Source organism: Brachycentrus maculatus, unplaced genomic scaffold (assembly GCF_059751285.1).
Source record: "Brachycentrus maculatus isolate JH-2025_06_01 unplaced genomic scaffold, ASM5975128v1 h1tg000242l, whole genome shotgun sequence".
Taxonomy (NCBI): domain Eukaryota; kingdom Metazoa; phylum Arthropoda; class Insecta; order Trichoptera; family Brachycentridae; genus Brachycentrus; species Brachycentrus maculatus.
In genome coordinates, this window is record NW_028280993.1 from 1541992 (window position 1) to 1560618 (window position 18627).

Consider the following 18627-nt stretch of genomic DNA (forward strand, 5'->3'; position numbering starts at 1 on the left):
TTAATAAGCTATCTTTCTATCTACCCTGTATGGGAGTTGCGAAGACAGATTGCTGTGGCGTTCTATTCTCTCTGTCTACTCCTGCGGGAAAGCGGCGAGATGATTTGTCAGTCTTAAATATTCGTCAATTCCTCGTTATATTCGTCAATTCTTCGTTATATTCATGTTCTTTTTTTTAACCGATAGCGCTGACATGAAATGATATGAATATTTGAAAAAAAAATGCTAAAAACAAATATTTGTAAACTCTAGCTATCAGTGTTTCAAAAAGTTGTATTCAAAGATGGCGAACCACCCAGCCCTTGTGGCAATCACCCCTCAGACCCCCCACAACAACACCAACAGCTTCATCAAGAACATAGCGACCAGGAGCAGTTTCTGCGGGACCCCCACATCGAACAGCAAGTCGTTCATATCGAACAGGAAGAGCTGGAACGGAAACGGAACACTTCCTCTCCAAGCGACCAACTGTCACATTGACATTTCACCCATAGACAACGCAACACCCCCGATACTGGCAACATTCAAATCGGGGACAGGTACCTTTCCGAGAAAAAATACCCCTAACCAAAGAGATGTAGACTACCAAAGAAACATGACTAATTTCGCCATGCAGAGACGCGACTTGGAGAACGCAAACGTCGATTGCAAGAACGTTTTCGCGGAAGACGAGGTGCTGACTCCGAACGGGAATACGGGAAGCGGAGGAAGTGACGTCAGAAGGAGTACAGGAAGCTATCCCTCCAGGCGGTACGCTGAGATCGGAAATTGGAGCGCGAGGTGAGTTTATCTTTCTGATTATTGTTTGCCAGAATTTTCGACTCGATTTATTGCACCTGTGGAATTTTAAAGTCTTTTTGCTTTCTTTTCTAAATTTTTATTATATCAAAATGTTTACTCTTGAATGCTGGATATGTTTTATTTGCAGTATGATACAAAGAAGAAATAATGTTTTATCATCCTTAAACAAGTGAAATCAATAAATATTGAGTGCAAGTCCCTCTCCAAGCACAAGAGCTTGGTCTCGTTTTTGGAGAACCACAGCGTAACTAATTCCAGATATCTTCTTATATTCTTATATATTCTTCTTATATATCTTATAATATTCTAAGTATTCTCAATATTTTTTTAATAATTAAAGCATTTATTTTGTGGTTAGTCATTTTTACTTATTTTATTTTTTTTACAAAAATGTTAGTAATATTAGTATATAACCACTCACCGAGTTTGAATGACTACCGGTATCGAGACATACCCGTCTCCTCGTCAGGACAATCACTACCACAGCTTGAAAACAATACTACCCTTCACCTCCACAGCACTATTTACGCACTTTAACACATGCGATATTTGGTCGACCCGAAGACCAACATGCACTAAAGGTTGCAGCACAAGTTATATTTTTAGTAACTATATTAAACAAATAATAATAATAATAAATTATTACGCAACAGGTAATATGAGGAAAGAATGTAAGGCTAGAATTAGCATTATCGATAACATAAGGAAAGGTGTGTTGAGATGGCTTGGGCATGTGAATCGAATGAGTGAAGAAAGAACTGTAAAACAAGTTTCTGAAGCGAATGTAGTTGAAAATAGAAGCAGGGAACGACCGAAGAAAACTCGACAAGATCAAGTATTTCAAATAACTGAGCGTGATCAGGTCAGGAGTCGTAATAATCGGCGGGTATGTACGATGAGATGCATAAATGTGAAAGAGACGAAGATTATTTCTGGAGACAGATTAGTATGGCGTTCTATTTTCTCTGCCTACCCCTGCGGGAAACAGCGTGACGGTTAGTTAGATAGTAATGAAAAGAGAAACGAAAGCAGTACGCTTTATTTTGTAAAATATATAGTCGTGTACATGTTCTGTGTGTAAATGTAAGCTGAATAAGTCGTTACATGAATTTTTAAATGCATTTTGTACGGCAGGCTTTTCGGCTACCTGAAACCTGAATCCTACCCCTGGGGGGGTGTACCTATGTACATATAAGCGTATGAAAATCCCCTACTAAACTCACCCCCTTAAATCAGAAGCCTGGCTTTACAAATAAATACCTTACACAACACTGAAATGGACTTTCAGGGTACTTACTTACATACGATTATTTATAACATTTTGTAAATTAAAACGTATAAAGTATTTTTTAACAGAAGTTTGATAATGCCCTAATAAGGCGAAGCAATTGTCATGAATATTTTTTTTTAAATATACAATTTAGTAGACCATAAAAATCAGTGTTTGATTTTAGTATTTTTAATTTATATTATGGAGTTATTTAAATTAAACGCTAAATCAATAAATACATTTTTTTCAATTTAATTTTTCTAAGTGAATATCAACATTTCTTAAAATTTCCGTCCGCCTCCGTAGTGTAATGGTCAGCACGCTCGGCTACCGTTCTGGAGGTCCCGGGTTCGATTCCCAAGGGGGGTAAAATAAATATAAGTGATTTTTTCACTGTCATATTTATTCAATATTACCCTGGACTGGTACCTGAAGCGGAGGGCTGATCACCTTTCCTTCATGTGTAAACGATCAAGATAACACTGCGTTTATATGACGCAGTGCCCTATGCACCATTGGGGTGCGGATAAGGGTTTTTTATTAAGTGAATATCAACATTTCTTAAAATTTAATGTGACACGAGTTTCGATGGATTTAATATAATTATCAAAGTATGATATTGAATGTATCAAAACACGTGCCAAAATAGATTTATCAAGAAAAAGTACAATATACCAAGTAAAATTTAAATAAAAAATGAAGAAACGTTATGTAACCTCCGAATCGATTTATGATTTGTTTTAGGTCTACTATATAAAAGTTGTGTCGTCACTCGTCTTCAATTTATCATCGTTCCTACAATTTTCTCAACTTTAAGCAACGGTGTCGAGTGTGTTTGACATTTCCAGCGTATGAAACGTTTTATTTTCATCACATAATATTGGTTAGGAATCGGAAAAGATTAAAATAAATACAAATAATTTGTTTTTTCTTGAATGATTTTTGCTGATACTTTGTGTCACCTTTTACAAACATCATAAATTTATCACTTAAACCAGCCAAATGCTAGATCGTAAGCCCTGGGATGCTCAAACTTCACAACAACTATTTAAACACACTTAAAATGTTGTGAATTTAAATAACTGGTGAAACTATAAGCTGTAAAAAAAAAGAAAATCGTGTTTTTAGGCATTTCTCAGTACCTATATAAACATAATCCTGGATTTGAATCTTCAATACATCCAAATAAAGCAATCTCTGCTAAATAAAAGCTTTCCTCTTACCATAGATGGCTCCAGTATACTCACGTATATAATGTCATGAGATTAATGATGTATGAAGAAGTCCCGAAAATTTGAGTAGTGTAATTGTCAATCATTCGTGGTAAAACGGTTAATGTTACACGAGTGTAAATTGATCATTTATAACCAACCTTTGATGCGTCACAAGCCCTTCAAACATCCAGACCTCCATATTCTTCTTTATATATTTTGAGATGTCAAAAAAATTAAAAGAAATATGTTTGAAGTTCTCTATTAAGAGGGTATTTTCACCCCTTTTTCTTTGATATATCTTATAAGGGATGTAGTATGAGGAACAAGCATATACCCTTGAGGGACCCCACCTGCTTAACTGACCTCTACCCAAACCAGACAGAAAAGGTTTAGCTTCTTTCGTAATTCTGATGAATGGGTTTCCGATATTGGCTTTTGCTACCGTGAAAATATATTTTCATATTTCTATGAAAATAATTTAACGTCATAAAAACATCTACCCAAAGTCTCTTCTACCTATTTTCACCTTATTTCAAATCTGACAGATTATGCCTGTAGCAAAAATTGTGGTTACATTATTAATAGATTGTAACTTCATTTAGAGTTTAAAGGAGGAAGTGTGGAGTATGAAATAAATAGGGGAGTTCTTACTCTTAATTTTATTTTCTTCGTTATCTTGAAATATTTATTTAACTCTTTTCTTATGTTAACCAAATTTTTAAATTTTTGATAATTTGATATCAAAAACTTTAACTGGAAAAAAATATAAGCCTAGAAAAACTCATGAAAACTAACCGATAAAGTAACAATTACTTATTAGTCACACCTCTGTTGTACAGTTTAAAAATACTTTGAAATTAATATTAATGTGTATTTGTACTTATATTTAAATTGTACATTAAAAACAACGTTAATATGGATTGATTTTAAATAAATTGTTATGTGCTTAATTAAAGAAACGAGCTTATTATAACCTCTCAAAGAGACCTAAAAAGAGGATACCGTAACAATTTTTTTTGAAGTCTCGTATCTTTCCATTTTTGTTGGTAATGACTTTATTATCATTTGAAGATTTTACTTTTTTGTCCTTGGAAAGGTGGATTGTTCACAAATAATGTCACATGCATGCTAACTCAACAAAGCGTATTCATAATATCATTTTTCGTAGGTAGGTACTAAGTTTCAAAAATCGCCTAATAATTATGAATTTTTAATAAATTGTAATGTATGTACTTTATTTAATAAATGTTCATTTGATCGAAATATGAGTTAAATGTTTTTCAAAATTCTTAGTTTTGAACATCGTTTGCGTTAAAATCTATTAAATTGCCGAGTGATCTGTATTAGGTTCCAAATGTATTTTTTAGAACTCTACTCTTCTCTTACTTTCAATTATTTGTGATGAAAATTGTAATAATATGTAAACGTTTAGTAATGCATTAAGTAAATACAAAAATTCTACAGTACGATATGAATATATCAACCTGTTTCAAAGGTTATACACACATTTTCAAGTTAAGCGCTTTTTCATATGTATGGTATACATACATCGAAAATCTCCGTTCCGAAAGAAGTCTTGGAATATTTTATCATTCAATTCTTCTTGTCACATTGTGATTGAAATTTTCCCTTCAAAAACGCGTAAGTGTGTCCTTTTCTCTGACTTTTCCTAGGGGTTCTTAGAAAAACTGTGATTTTTCACCCTCTTCCTACCGTCATAAGTCGGCTTTCCCTCCGCGACCATTTTCCGCTAGTTACGTACACATCCATCGAATTTAATGGTTGTGTACCACTTTCCATGGGGTGGATTCAGGCTATATTTCTCGACTGCACCTCGAACAAAGGAGGCTGTATAATATAAGTTAGCTGCAGTGTCGTGGGGACAATAAGATGAGTTATGTCTCGGGATAGACATCGATCCCTCTCTCTTGCTTCGGACATTCTGTAGAGGGGCCAACATGCGAAATTCATCCCTCTAACGTAGTTGTGGGGTGGTCGCTGCGATGTGCAATAGAGCCTTCCATCCCTTGTGAAAAATGAAAGAAATTATTAATAAGACGTTTCCTGTTTAGTAAAATGTAGGGATGCGATGGAAATTGTATTTTTTCTTCCTACAATACATACTGTGATACTTTTAAAATTTTGTGACGTTGCTATGAATTTAAAATATAACATTAATTCTTATATTTTTTCCAATAACGTTCGATTAATGATTATTTAAATAAATATATTGTACCAAACATTAAAAAAAAAATTATGCTTGTCTGCAGGATATTAAGAATATGGTAGGTGGTAGATATGGATAATACATCACAAATACTCGTACTTAGAGCGATTGAAAAATTCTTAAATTAATCTGCATTAGGTGGGAATTAACCCGTGACGCCAGTTCCAGAGTCAAGCGTCTACTCAACTACTCTAGGGGCCGGTCAAAAAATGACTATATGAATACGTATATATTTGTTAAAAATCCTCATGAAAATATATAATACTTATGTTTTTCTATTGCTGTAATACAACTATCTTTCATGAGTAGAATGATGAATGTTACACAGTGGAAAAGTTGATCGGTTAACTCAGCCAATGATAGATCAAAAGCCCTATTAATGCCCAGACTTCCACATTTCAATCTAAACAACCTCTTCATCCATGCTTTTTAATATAAAAGCTTTGTTTTCTTTTCGTAAGTAGATACTTAACCAAGTAAACATAAAATCTTTCATCATTATAAGTTAATGTTAAGTAGGATATAAAATGGTGGAAAAATCGAGCGTGTAAGCACTAAGCAGCTACCTATTTCAGTACTTATGTGAACCTTTAAAAGAAAAGTAAATTTACGAACGAGATACGTTATGTTTTCTAAAATCATAAGCTTCTTACATAAAAATTGGAATTTTCCTTTCTTCTTCTGAAAAATGGTTCTCAAATAGAATCCAGATACAAAGTAATGCGCAAGTCCATAAATTTGAGACCAAGTTAAACCATATTGCAACATGTTTCATGTACACGTACAATGCTGTTCTGTACGACTTTATTGTTTACGTGGGGGTAAACAGCACTTAAGGATCCACTGGAAGTATTTTGTTACTACCTTCTTGCTATTATTTGAACCTAGACAAATAATATTTAAGGACTTTCTCCTACATCTAAACCAGGCGTTGGAAGCCTTTTTATTTTGTTTTTAAAGGTCAAATAATTGCGAACGTTGATTTTATAAAACCTCTGGATCTTCTACAAAAGCATAGCATCCGTTTCACTTTATAAAAATGAATGAAATTTAAAAAAAATATGACCATGTCGCTCTCACTCCTTTCAACCACGTCATATATCAAAAATCGTCAATTTTCAGTTGTGCATGTTTTCGGAATGCCCCGAAAATGTACCTACTATATTCCAGCAAACGCGGCATATTTTTAGCTTCATATTTACCCGCTACAGGGCAGAAAGTGTTGTTTTTGAATTTTAAAGAAAAGGTAATGATTAATTATTTTTTTAAATATTCAAAATATTTTTCAAATGGAGAAAACCTTCAGGTTTTACCTAAAAAGATCTGTTAAAAGAACAGAGTTCAATAGGTGGCTTGATATTTATTTTCAACACATTTTATTATATTCTTAAACTTTAAAAACGTTCTCCTGTTGTTGAAAGGAGTGAGGGGGGTAAATATTAAGTTAAAAATATGTCGCTTTTGCTGGGATATAGTACATTTTCTGGGCATTCCGAAAACATGCACAACAAAAAATTGTCAATATTTGATATATGACGTTGTTGAAAGGAGTGAGTAATATGTAAAATAAAGAAGTTGCTTACTTAAATACAGCAGTGATTTGTATTTTATGATTTAATGTCAAATCTGATGGACGTACGACGCCATTTGCATAAATTATAACACCTTCCGATTGGGTGTTTAATTTTGCATCGCCCTGTAGATATTTTCCAATTTCCTCTATCATCATTGATTTTTTTATGATCTTTGTGACCTTTCCGCAAAGTTTATCGTGTAAGCTATATGTACCTTATTTCGTTACCGTTTTACAAGGTCAACTGAGTTCAAAACAAACTTTCACCCCAGATCGTCCTGTCACCTCGCGTCACGACAAGTTTGCTGACTTTTCGCAAGGAAACTATCAAGGTTAGGAAATTATATAACACGAGTTCGTGCTGTCTGTCATCCATACTAATTTTGTTACGTCAAATCAGTTACTAACTAACTGCCTTTAAAATTTACGAAGAAATTAGAGTATAATCATGTTACATTGACTTTTTCATTTGATTTCATTGTTCAGTTTATTTTTTTTATTTTTCCTGTTATTCAAACTCCTATCTGCACCCCAATGGTGCATAAGGCACTGCATCATATAAACGCAATGTTATCTTGATCGTTGACACACGAAGGAAAGGTGATCAGCCCTCCGCTTCAGGGTAATATTGAATAAGTCAAAGTGTCCTACGTAAAGTGCTCTAACTACATTTATGTTAATTTTAAGATATTTGGTGTATGTTATCAACTGACCGTTATCTTCAAATATAAACAAACAAAAAAAATATATAAAATAAATTACGCCTAGTTTTCAGGCGTATAAGACGCTATCTACATCGAATTTTCGAAATGAACTGAACTCCTAAAATGCTAACTACTTAATTTTTACGAAGCATAAAGTTTTGAAACGTTTTAATACATTATTTTATCGTGTTTTTAAATGTATAATACTAGTTCAAAATTGCAGATAAAATGTTAATTAATAAAGAAAAATACGCTGAAAAAAACTTTTAAGTCCTCTCCTGTAAAGTAACAGATTTGCAGATAGAGTACTTTACGAAAGGGCCGTCGAAGTATAAGAGTGATTTTTTTAAAACACCTTTATTTGTTTCGGGACCTCCAGTATGGTAGCTGAACGTGCTGACCATTAAACTACGGAGGTGGATATTTTAAGTATTTTTAGGTAACGATTTTTTTTTTACCTCTATCTTGACACAACAGATCATAACGCACCGCATAGACTTCTTCTTGGTGTAGGCCTTGTTGCCTGTTTTTAAGAGGAAGAAGCCTCCCGCGATGTCGACTTCCAGCTGTCCATCCATCCAATCCATCTCTTTGGTGGTCTGCCCTGGACTCGTTTACCTTGTTACAGTAAATCGGCGTTTAAAAAAACGTAAGAAAAGAAGCATGTTTAAATGAAACAAATTGCGATTCCAAATCAGTCGACGTTGTATGAAATAATAACTTTAATTAATCAAAATTATATGTGATTAACGTATTACTTACAGTAAGTCGTTTACCAATATTATACCGCATTGTATCCACATTCCAGAATTCCAGCGAGGGTCGACGTTCCAGGCTCCAGTCGCATCCATAAATCCCGTTATCTGGAATTTCCTCTCATAATTTACAGGATTCGAAAATTCTTTTGTGAAAGGTTTAGCCATTGTCAACTTTCTCATATCCTGGAAATTCCTTCCGCCCCATAGCGTGGGGGGAGGGGGGAGGAGAACATAATATATTGCATTTATCTTTTCTTTATTAGATTCTACTACTCCCTGGGAAACTGATGCACCTCGATGCATTCAGGAGCAAATAGCATCTTGAATTTTGTATTCTTTTATGTACCCTACTATGTATTGTATAAATCTATTTATTTTCCTTAGATTACCGTAGAACGGGGCGGGGCTAATTGAACTTTGATGTGTTACTTGAGCCCAGTACAAAAAAATATTTAGATCGTGGTATCGATCGAAGTATCGTGACAATAAGTCGGCTGTCCAAATTTAAAACACAGTAAGGGACATTTTTTTGTTGTAGTTTTTTTTTGCATTTTTGGACTAAGTAGAGTCTACTTAGTTCATAAATGCAAAAAAAACCTACTACAAAAAAATGTCCCTTACTGTGTTTTAAATTTGGACAGCCGAAGTATCTATGTGTTAATTTTAAATCAAACGCAGATTTTTTGAGTCTACAAAGTTGTATTTTATTAACAAAAACACATAAAAAATGAATATTGTTACAATTGTATACCGCATTATTTGACAATTCCCTTAGAAGGCGAAACAATTGTGACAATATTAATTTTTTGTGTGATTTTGTTAATAAAATACAACTAAGTAGACCCAAAAAATATGTGTTTGATTTAAAATTAATACATGAATTAAAATGGAGTTCTACAAATTAAACGCCAAATCAATAAACAATAAGTGTCTCCTGTCAGGGAAACAATAAATCATGTCGATATGTTCATTATTGTAGACCAAATACAGATTTACATTTTTTTTGTACTGGGCTCAAGTGACACATCAAAGTTCAAGTAGCCCCGTTCTACGGTATACTGTTTGTTAGGTTATTAATTGATTCGGCATTTACTTTGTGGAATGACATGTTGATTTTAAAAAAATATATGAACAGTGGTATAGTGCCCAGACTTCCTTATTCTTCTTCATCTACAAGTGCTTAATTTTTGAAATCATCGGTTTATAAGGTACACAATTTAGGATTATAGCGTCGTGAATAAGTGTACTGTTAGGTTCTTGATAAGAATGGAATTCGATCGTTGAAGAATTTATATACCGTACTTATTGAAAGTGGATATGAACATAAAAAGTTTTACAAGTAACATGTGGTATGTATGCGTAGGTATGTCTCATCTTGTCATGTAGTCAAGTTTAAACCTTTTGATTTTTTTTAAATTGTTAATATTAAACCACTTTTGGGATTTTCGTCTACCGGTTTCGGGACTTACCCGTTTCTTCGTCAGGACAATTACTACGCTAGAATATAAACAATACTGCACGTCACTACCATAGGACTATTCACACACTAACAACTACACAGTAAAATTATCACATGCGTTTTGTTGTCGATATTTGTATACAATAAATTATATGCATGAATGTGGAAGATTCGAAGATTGTTTGCAAAGATAAATTGGTGTGGTATTCTATTCTCCGCCTCCGTAGTGTAATGGTAGGCACGCTCGGCTACCGTTCTGGAGGTCCCGGGTTCGCTTCCCAAGGGGAGTAAAATAAATAAAAGTGATTTTTCACTGTAATATTTATTCAAAATTACCATGGACTGGTACCTGAAGCGGATGGCTGATCACCCTTCCTTCATGTGTAAACGATCGAGATAATACTGCGTTTATATGACACAGTGCCCTATGCACCATTGGGGTGCGGATAAGGGTTTTATTATATATTCTATTCTCTCTGCCCACCACTGTAAAGCGGGGTGATGGTCAGTTTACTTCGTTAGTTTTTTTTTAATTTTTTCTTACTTATATTAATTCACAATTTGTCAAAAGAGTTGATGTTCAATATTTTGAAAGGAGTAAAAAAAAAATATTTACGACTTTCGTATGAATTTTATCTGCCACGTACTAGTGGTCTGTATCTAGTGTCTGGAGTCGAAACAACGAAGGTAAGGTGGGGAAAGGATAAAAAAGTAAGAGTATGGGTGTGTGTATTGTATATGTGTGTGTGGGTTGGTTAGTTTGTTTTGCAGTCGGTTAGTTAGTCGGTGGTGGCTGGCTGCATGTACTGCAAATCACTCGACTGTAAGTGCAAATAATGGGATTGTACTGACAATCGTTCATGAAAGCTGAAGAAAAAAACGTGCCAAAAAATATATTTTATTTTTTATTAATACTATTCACCGAACGCAAAACCTCGGCTATGGCTTCGCCTATAACTACAATATTACGATAAAAACACTTCGATCACTCTTTTCAACAACGTCATATATAAAAAAACTTGATTTTTCAGGAGATCGTTTTTAAAGTTTAAAAATAAAATGAAATGTATTAAGAATTAATATCAAGCCACTTATTGAACTTTTTACTTTGAAACAGATCTTTTTAGGAATCTGAATGTTTTTTCTCCAATTGAAAAATATTTAGTATATTGCAAAAAATAATTAAACAATACATTTTCTTCAAAATGCAAAAGCAACACCTTCTGCCCTGTAGCGTGTAAATATTCAGTTAAGAATATGCCGCTTTTGCTGGGATACAGTACATTATCTGGGCATTCTGAAATCATGCACAACTGAAAATTGACGATTTTTTATATATGACGTTGTTGAAGGGGTGAGTGACTTGCACAATATCACTTTTTAAAGTTTATTGATGATATAAACTCCACAAGTTTCGAGAACCAAAGATGTTCTCGAAACTAGTCGTGTTTACATTAATGTAGTAGTAGTCCATCCCGGAAAATCGGGTGTGTACTGTACTGTACCTTCATATTTCACCCTCTTGCCACGCAAGGCATGTAACATTGCAAGGCTGGCAACATAAGCTTCACAGAGCGCGGTTTCCCAAATGATGTTCCACCAAAGCTTTCCCCTGAGTCATCTTGCCGCGTATTATTTGACCTGCGTCAAAGCTGTCGGAAGACGGCACAAATACCCCGGGAATATACCGAAGCAAAATTATGTTCTCAGGAACCATCCCTCGCTGGATAGGTGTATGGAAAATGCATGCATAATTTATTTTTATATAATAATTTTCTTAAGTAACATTAGAAATAATGCAATAGATAGTAACACGTCATTTTTCAAAAAAAAAAAATTTTTACTTTTTAACTAAAACAAAAAAAATATTTTAATAAATTGTGTAACCAACAAACATAAACAATAAATAATAAGTGTAAGTCCCTCTCCAAGCGCAAGAACTTAGTCTCTTTATTGGAGAGGACTGTGTTATTGATTTATGATTATAAAAGTAGTAATGTCTACAACATGAATTAAAATTATTATAAAAACTTTTGTAACCATATTTAATTCATAAAATAAAACTTTGGTCACGCTACGCTGAGGCTCAGTCCGGTCAAGTAGAAAAGAAAAAACAAAGCAAACATTTTTATTATGTTTAATGCTTGTGAAGCAATGAATATATCAAAAATATACGAAACAATAATGCAATCGAAAACGTTGAAATGCTAAATGACAGCAGTGTTAAAAAGCATGCTGTCTGCCATGAATAATATTTACTATTGCGTGTGTTGCTGTTACGTTTAACGGATGGCGCTGCGGTCAGTTATTTTTTTTACTAAGGTTTGTACCTTTATACGAATATTGGACATTAAATATCTTAATAAATAAAAATAAATGTATTTATTATTTTAGTATAAAAAATCATAATATTTATTATTTATTTGTAAAGGGTGTAAAACTATTTCACGTTTCATCTTTCCCGTAAAGTTGGGAACTGGGTTGCTTTTTATATTATACAAGGGGTGACTTTGTGAGGGATGCAACTGAAATCTCTCTTTGATAAGGGTCTCAGTTGACTAGAACATCTGTCCTTAAATTACTTTTGGCCTTTTGTGTTGAGTATTTTATAAAAAAATATATCTGGAAATATTTATTTGAAACATTTTTCGTCACGTTTAACGTAACGTGATCCATAAGCGGGAAAAATGAGAAATTTCTACAGTTATGCCTTTAAATGTAGATTATAAAATAAAAATACAATTATGTTTACATTTTGAAAACTTGACAAAGATATCATATATGTAAATAAAAGGGACTCAGCTAAATAAAACCGTTCTCAAACCAACCATAGATGCCTAAATATAAAGTGTCACGCGATTTTTAGTATATATTGTTCATTTAAAATATGAGTTCTAAATTTTTTCAAAGTGTGGTTGTCAATCATGGGTAGAATGGTGAATGTTATACTTGTATAAAGTGATCACTTCACCAGCCCATGACAGGTCGTAAGCCCTGTAACTACCTTTACTTTCATATTCTTCTTCATCCCACCATAGATGGCTAGTGTGAACTCGCGTATACTGTGTTACGATTATGATCAATATATCTAGAAGTTTCGAATATCTTTGTAGTGTGGTTGTCAATCATGGATGGAATTTGTGAATGTTGTAGAGTGATCACATAACCAAGCTTAAGACGGTCTTAAGCCCTGCAAACGCCCAGACGTACGAATTGTTCTTTAACTATGTTGAGAAGTCAAAAAATAATAGTACACTAACTCATCTTTAATTTCGTATCATCATGAGTATCAGACTGACAGTGAATTCGTTAAATCGACACATATTTCACGAAATTTATCAGTGCATTATCGTGTTTTACCATTTCGCATTTCGCAATCGGACGTTAATGAACTTTTCAGGCGGCCCTCGCTGTATTTTGTTTGCACATGCACTCCTTTACAACGCGCCGATGGACAACGAGGAGGGGCGACCAATTAGCACGGAACGAATTAATTGTGGTTTTGAGCGGGGAATAACCGCATCAGTTACATCTCAATTAAGCTCCAATTACCATACATGTTTCACTAATTGCAATTGATGGCTATGCCAATACAGGGACATGCATTATTGCAATACAGTATTATAATTTGTTCGCGTAGCTACCAAACAGTGTAGATGTATTGCATAGTTTGCAGTAGCAACATTTTCAGTATGTCTAAATACTTGTTCACAAATCTGGATTATCTCCAATTAGGAGTTATTTTTATATTATTTTTCCACATCTTTACATAGATGAAGAAGAATATCGATGTCTGGGCTTTTACGGGGCTTACGAAAGTCGTAGGCTGGTTTAAGTGATTTTTTTTTAACTTTACACACGTGTAAGATTCATCAATTCTACTCATAATTGACAACCACATTATTCAAATTCTTAAAACTTCTATGCATATTATTGTTTAGATCTCAGTAAATATAAAAATATCTTGAGATGTCAGAAAATAATGTAAAAAAAATAACTCCTAATTGGAGGTAATCCAGATTTGTGAACAAGAATTTGGACACACTCAAAATGTTGTAAATACTTATACTGTGTTAAAACATCAGGTATATTTATTTTGAGCCCATTATAATATAAACCTTCGTTATTTTATTTGCATTCAAAAACAAAATCAAATCTTGCGTCGGGTTGTGGTCCCGTGGTTAGTGTCTTTTAAGTCACAGTTTCTCGGTTCGAACCCACTCTACCACAATTTGATACCTATTTCTAATAATGAGCCACTTAGGCTCACAGAAATAGTATGAAATTGAAATATTTATGTAAATAATATAATATTTCTCTTTTAATTTTTAATTCAAATTTTAAAATTGAAACGAGTTGATTTGTTTTATTTTTATTCGATAGTGCGTGCTCACGTTAATCCATTGGGGATTGTATTTGTCGAATTTATATGGTTTATATTGTATTTCCCAGCGGAAATCCGCTAAATCCAATATCATGCGCTTAACGATACTCAATGCATATTAAATTGCATTTCATACAACAGTGAACGTCAGTGTCCGTCAGTTTACAGTAGGGATGGCCAATCTTTTCATCACTACGGACGACCTTTCTTGCCTTGCCTTTGCAAATGTACAAATTCAGAACGCGACCGGCTGCGCGAGAAGCCAGACGTGTTGCAGATCGCGCAAATAAAAAAATATCGTTCTGACATTTCTTGGTGGAGTTACATTTTATACGAGAAACAACTATTTAGCTTTTTACACTTTAATTTTTTTTGACCAGTGACCGAGTTTCGTCGCTACCGATGTCATCAATGTGACGATGTCGGTGATGACGAAACCCGTCCACTGGTGAAATGAAATTAAATGGTTAAAAGCTATAAATAGGTTGTGTTATTGTACATTTTAAATTTTATTTTTACGTCGTATCAGAGAATGCGCTGAAAACATGATATTTTTTCAACCATTTTTGACATCTTTTTGGCAACCTTTTAAATATTGCACATATGAAACAGGCTAGCGACTTGAAATAGTTACGCGGTCTACGCTTTGGCTACCCCTGATTTATACAGACAGACTCGCTAACTTATATATATAAAGCATGTGTACATAAATGATGACTACGAAGTTCATTCTATAGAAGTATTTTGTATTTTCACTTGCAATATGTGAGTTTGTGTAAACAATTGTACTCCTTTAATTTTAAATAATTTTGTTAATTTTTGAAGTGTTCCGCCGATAAAACAGAGTGCGACAGAGATAAATCAAGATGGCGACGTTACGTCATTTTTTTAGAAAGACACAATGAAATTAAAATGACGTTTCTTTGTTTTTTTTTTCAAAGAAACACGCGTTTTTTGAGTGACTGTCGAATCATGACATATGACATATTGCAATATTTAAAAAAATATACTATTTTGTATTAAATTTTAGTCTTGAATCGAGGTTTCTCAGTGGTACTGGATTTTATATAAGAAAAAAACAACTACATATATATAGTATTTTTTCACGTTTATTTTATTTGACCAGTGACCGGTTTTTATCGTTACTGATGACACCAGTCTGATGATGTGGGTAACTTAGAAATCCTGTCACTATTAAAATAAAATAAGTTTTGAACAAAAAAATATTTATTTCATTATGTCTACTATTTTGTATAATACGTCGTGATACATAGAATTCCAAATGTATCTACAACCTATTCGTAAAAAGTCGAATCACATATTGTGATACTATAAACAAAATTGTAGCCATCAATTTCTTGTCATTTACATGTTTTCAGCCCTGTCACATTAATCCTTTACACTTTTTCATATTTCATGTCGTATGACAGTGATGACATCAGCTAAATTTCTTCAGGGTTGAATATCCTGAAATTAAACATCATGTAGCCATTATTTTCATTTCAGAAATTAATGAAACATCCCATCAAAGCAATTTCGATCGCATTTTTAATACCCTTTTCGCATGTGGTCTTTGTGTAGCTCGTTCGATAAATAAATGATTAATTGACCCACCCTTAGTATCTATAATATATGTTATATCATCATCCCCCTTCGCTCGTGGATATGTTATATGTTACTTTAATTTTTGTACCCCTTTGTCGCACATATTCGCGATTGTTTGTGTGCGTTCATCCATTTTTAAATTGTCGGTTTTGTGAAATATTTTTCGACGTACACATTTCACAAAAAGGCTGGAATTTATAATAGAACGGTGTTTGCGGCGGTAAACAAAGGAGAAATGTGAAATTAAAAAAAAAATAAAAAAAACAGTTTTGCATTTAGATACAATATTTTTTTTAGTTCTGTCGCACCGATATATTTAACTTGATGAACCAAGTCTAGGTTTTGTATATTTTTTATTGGTTAGATCACGGAGTATTTATCCATTGTCCATAAAGATCGCTAGTTTGACCCTTTGTTGGATCGATCTGAAATTTCGTCTACGTGAGGCAAGATAAGATCGTTTCAATTTTGAAATTTATGCCTATTTTTGAACCCTTATTTTCATTATAAACTTAAGAGTACACTTTCAAAGTTTTAAAATAATAAAAAAAACTTATAATGATTTTAAGCCGCAGAATTGCTCACTTAATTTTAAAATATTACGGCTATTACTTTAAATATTTTTGTAAGTTCACTTTAATTTACTGAAAACTATTTTTGCAGTCTCCTACTCGGTAAAGTTGTTAACATTACCCAGGGCATAAATTCCATGCAGCCAATGCTGTAACGATTTGATAATGTAACGTTTTACATAATTTGACTTTTATTCTTATTGACTTTTATCTTTTTTTAAACCGGATTTAGATATGCATTGACAGTCAACTTATTAGCCATTAACATAACAAATTTTTCAAAATGAATTATATTTTTTTCTAAATAGATCTTCCGTTTCCACAACGTAGTGGTTAACACATTTGGCTACTCTATTGAAGGTTTGTTTTCTAGGGGGGTTAAAAAAATTAATTAGGGTTTTTTTACTCTTATATTTCTTTGATATCACCCTGGAATGGTCCCTGAAGCGCAGGATACCTAGCATTTATATAATAAATTATCGATTTAACATTAGGGCACTGCATTTTATAGAAGCAGTGTTATCTTAATCGTTAAATAGTGAAAGAAAGGTGATCAGTCATGCGCTTCAGGTACCAGTACAGGGTCATATTAAACAAGTATGAGACTGAAGAATCACGAATAATTATCTTGGAAATCAAATCTGGGACCTCCAGCATGGTAGCCTAGCGCGCTAACCACTACACTATGGAAGCTTTATTTATAGGTACATAAGACTTTTAAAAAACTATGGAAAATTACTTTTTTTTTTCATACAAAAATGTTAGTAATATTAGTATATAACCGTAACTAATTCAAGATATTTTATAAGTAGACATGTGTAATTAATTTATTAAATTGTAACATTTTTAGTATTCTCAATATTATACATATTTAAAGCATTTACTTTATGGTTAGTCATTTTTACTTGTTTATTTTTTTACAAAAATGTAAGTAATATTAGTAAATAACCACTCACCGAGATTTTTATGTCTACCGGTTTCGAGACGTATCCGTCTCTTCGTCAGGACTATCACTATCATAGCATGCAAACAATACTGCCCTTCGCTACTATAGCACAATCTACACACTTAAAACTACACAAAATGTTTAACACATGCGATTTCAGTCGACCTGAAGACCTCAAAGTAAATACTTGAAATATTAATAATATTGATAATATATGAAAAAAAGTAACGCGTCCAAAGATAAGTCCTTCGATAGTCGAACGACCTTACAAAAAGGCTATATCGGAAAATAAAAGACTTTAGTTGTTCAACAAAATGGCCAACGTGTTCCGGTACACGCCAGGGTACGTACCGCACGCCAGACACGTCCTGGCTATCAGGGCTTTCCAGTCTGCAGGACAACAATGCAATCATGCGCCATTCATCATCCTGCCAGTCGGGAGACTGATGGACCCCGTAATAGTGCGCCATGGGAAAATGTCCACTGTTACTTGTTAGTTATCCTGTGCTCCTGGTAGCTAGACTTTTAGTAAATAGCGTTTTAGCACTTCAATTTAGCTTTTTCATTAAAAAATATATTAGGTACATAAATTTAATCACATTTTGAGTGTGTTCAAATACTTGTTCACATAAAAGTTACATATTGCTCACTCCTTTCAAGAACGTCATAAATAAAAAATTGTCAATTTTCAGTTCTGCGTGTTTTCGGAATGCCCAAAAAATTTACTATATCCCAGCAAAAGAGGCATATTTTTAACTTAATATTTACCCGCTACAGGACAGAAAGTGTTGTTTTTTCATTTTGAAGAAAAGGTATTGTTTCAATTTACTGAATATTTTTAAATGGAATGGATAAATTATACTTATTTTTACTTTTTACAAAAATGTTAGTAATATTAGTATTTAAACACTCACCGAGAAATTAATTATATTATAAATACATATTATATTATTTATAATATTTTAATTATAATATTTTAATTATATTACGATATAATATAAATTGTAGATAATTTTTACAACATTTTGAGTGTGTCCAAATACATTTTTACAAAATCTGGATTATCTCCAATTACAGTAGTTATTTTCATATTAATTTTTGACATCTCATCAAA

The 18627-nt window shown here is 33.1% G+C and overlaps 1 protein-coding gene across 24 annotated transcripts in view; it reads left to right on the top strand.

The window, feature by feature from the left end:
* spri (Src homology 2 domain-containing protein sprint) overlaps positions 1–18627 on the top strand; it is a 279029-nt gene that overhangs the window by 79755 nt on the left and 180647 nt on the right. For 7 of the 24 annotated variants that reach the window (XM_088265138.1, XM_088265141.1, XM_088265154.1 and 4 more), the window contains exon 2: positions 187–780. The exons of the other annotated variants lie outside the window; for them this stretch is intronic. In XM_088265138.1, coding sequence (XP_088121264.1) covers positions 284–780 — 497 coding nt within the window. In that variant the 5' untranslated portion in view covers positions 187–283. The remainder of the gene's footprint in view (positions 1–186; positions 781–18627) is intronic. 24 annotated transcript variants of the gene reach the window in all.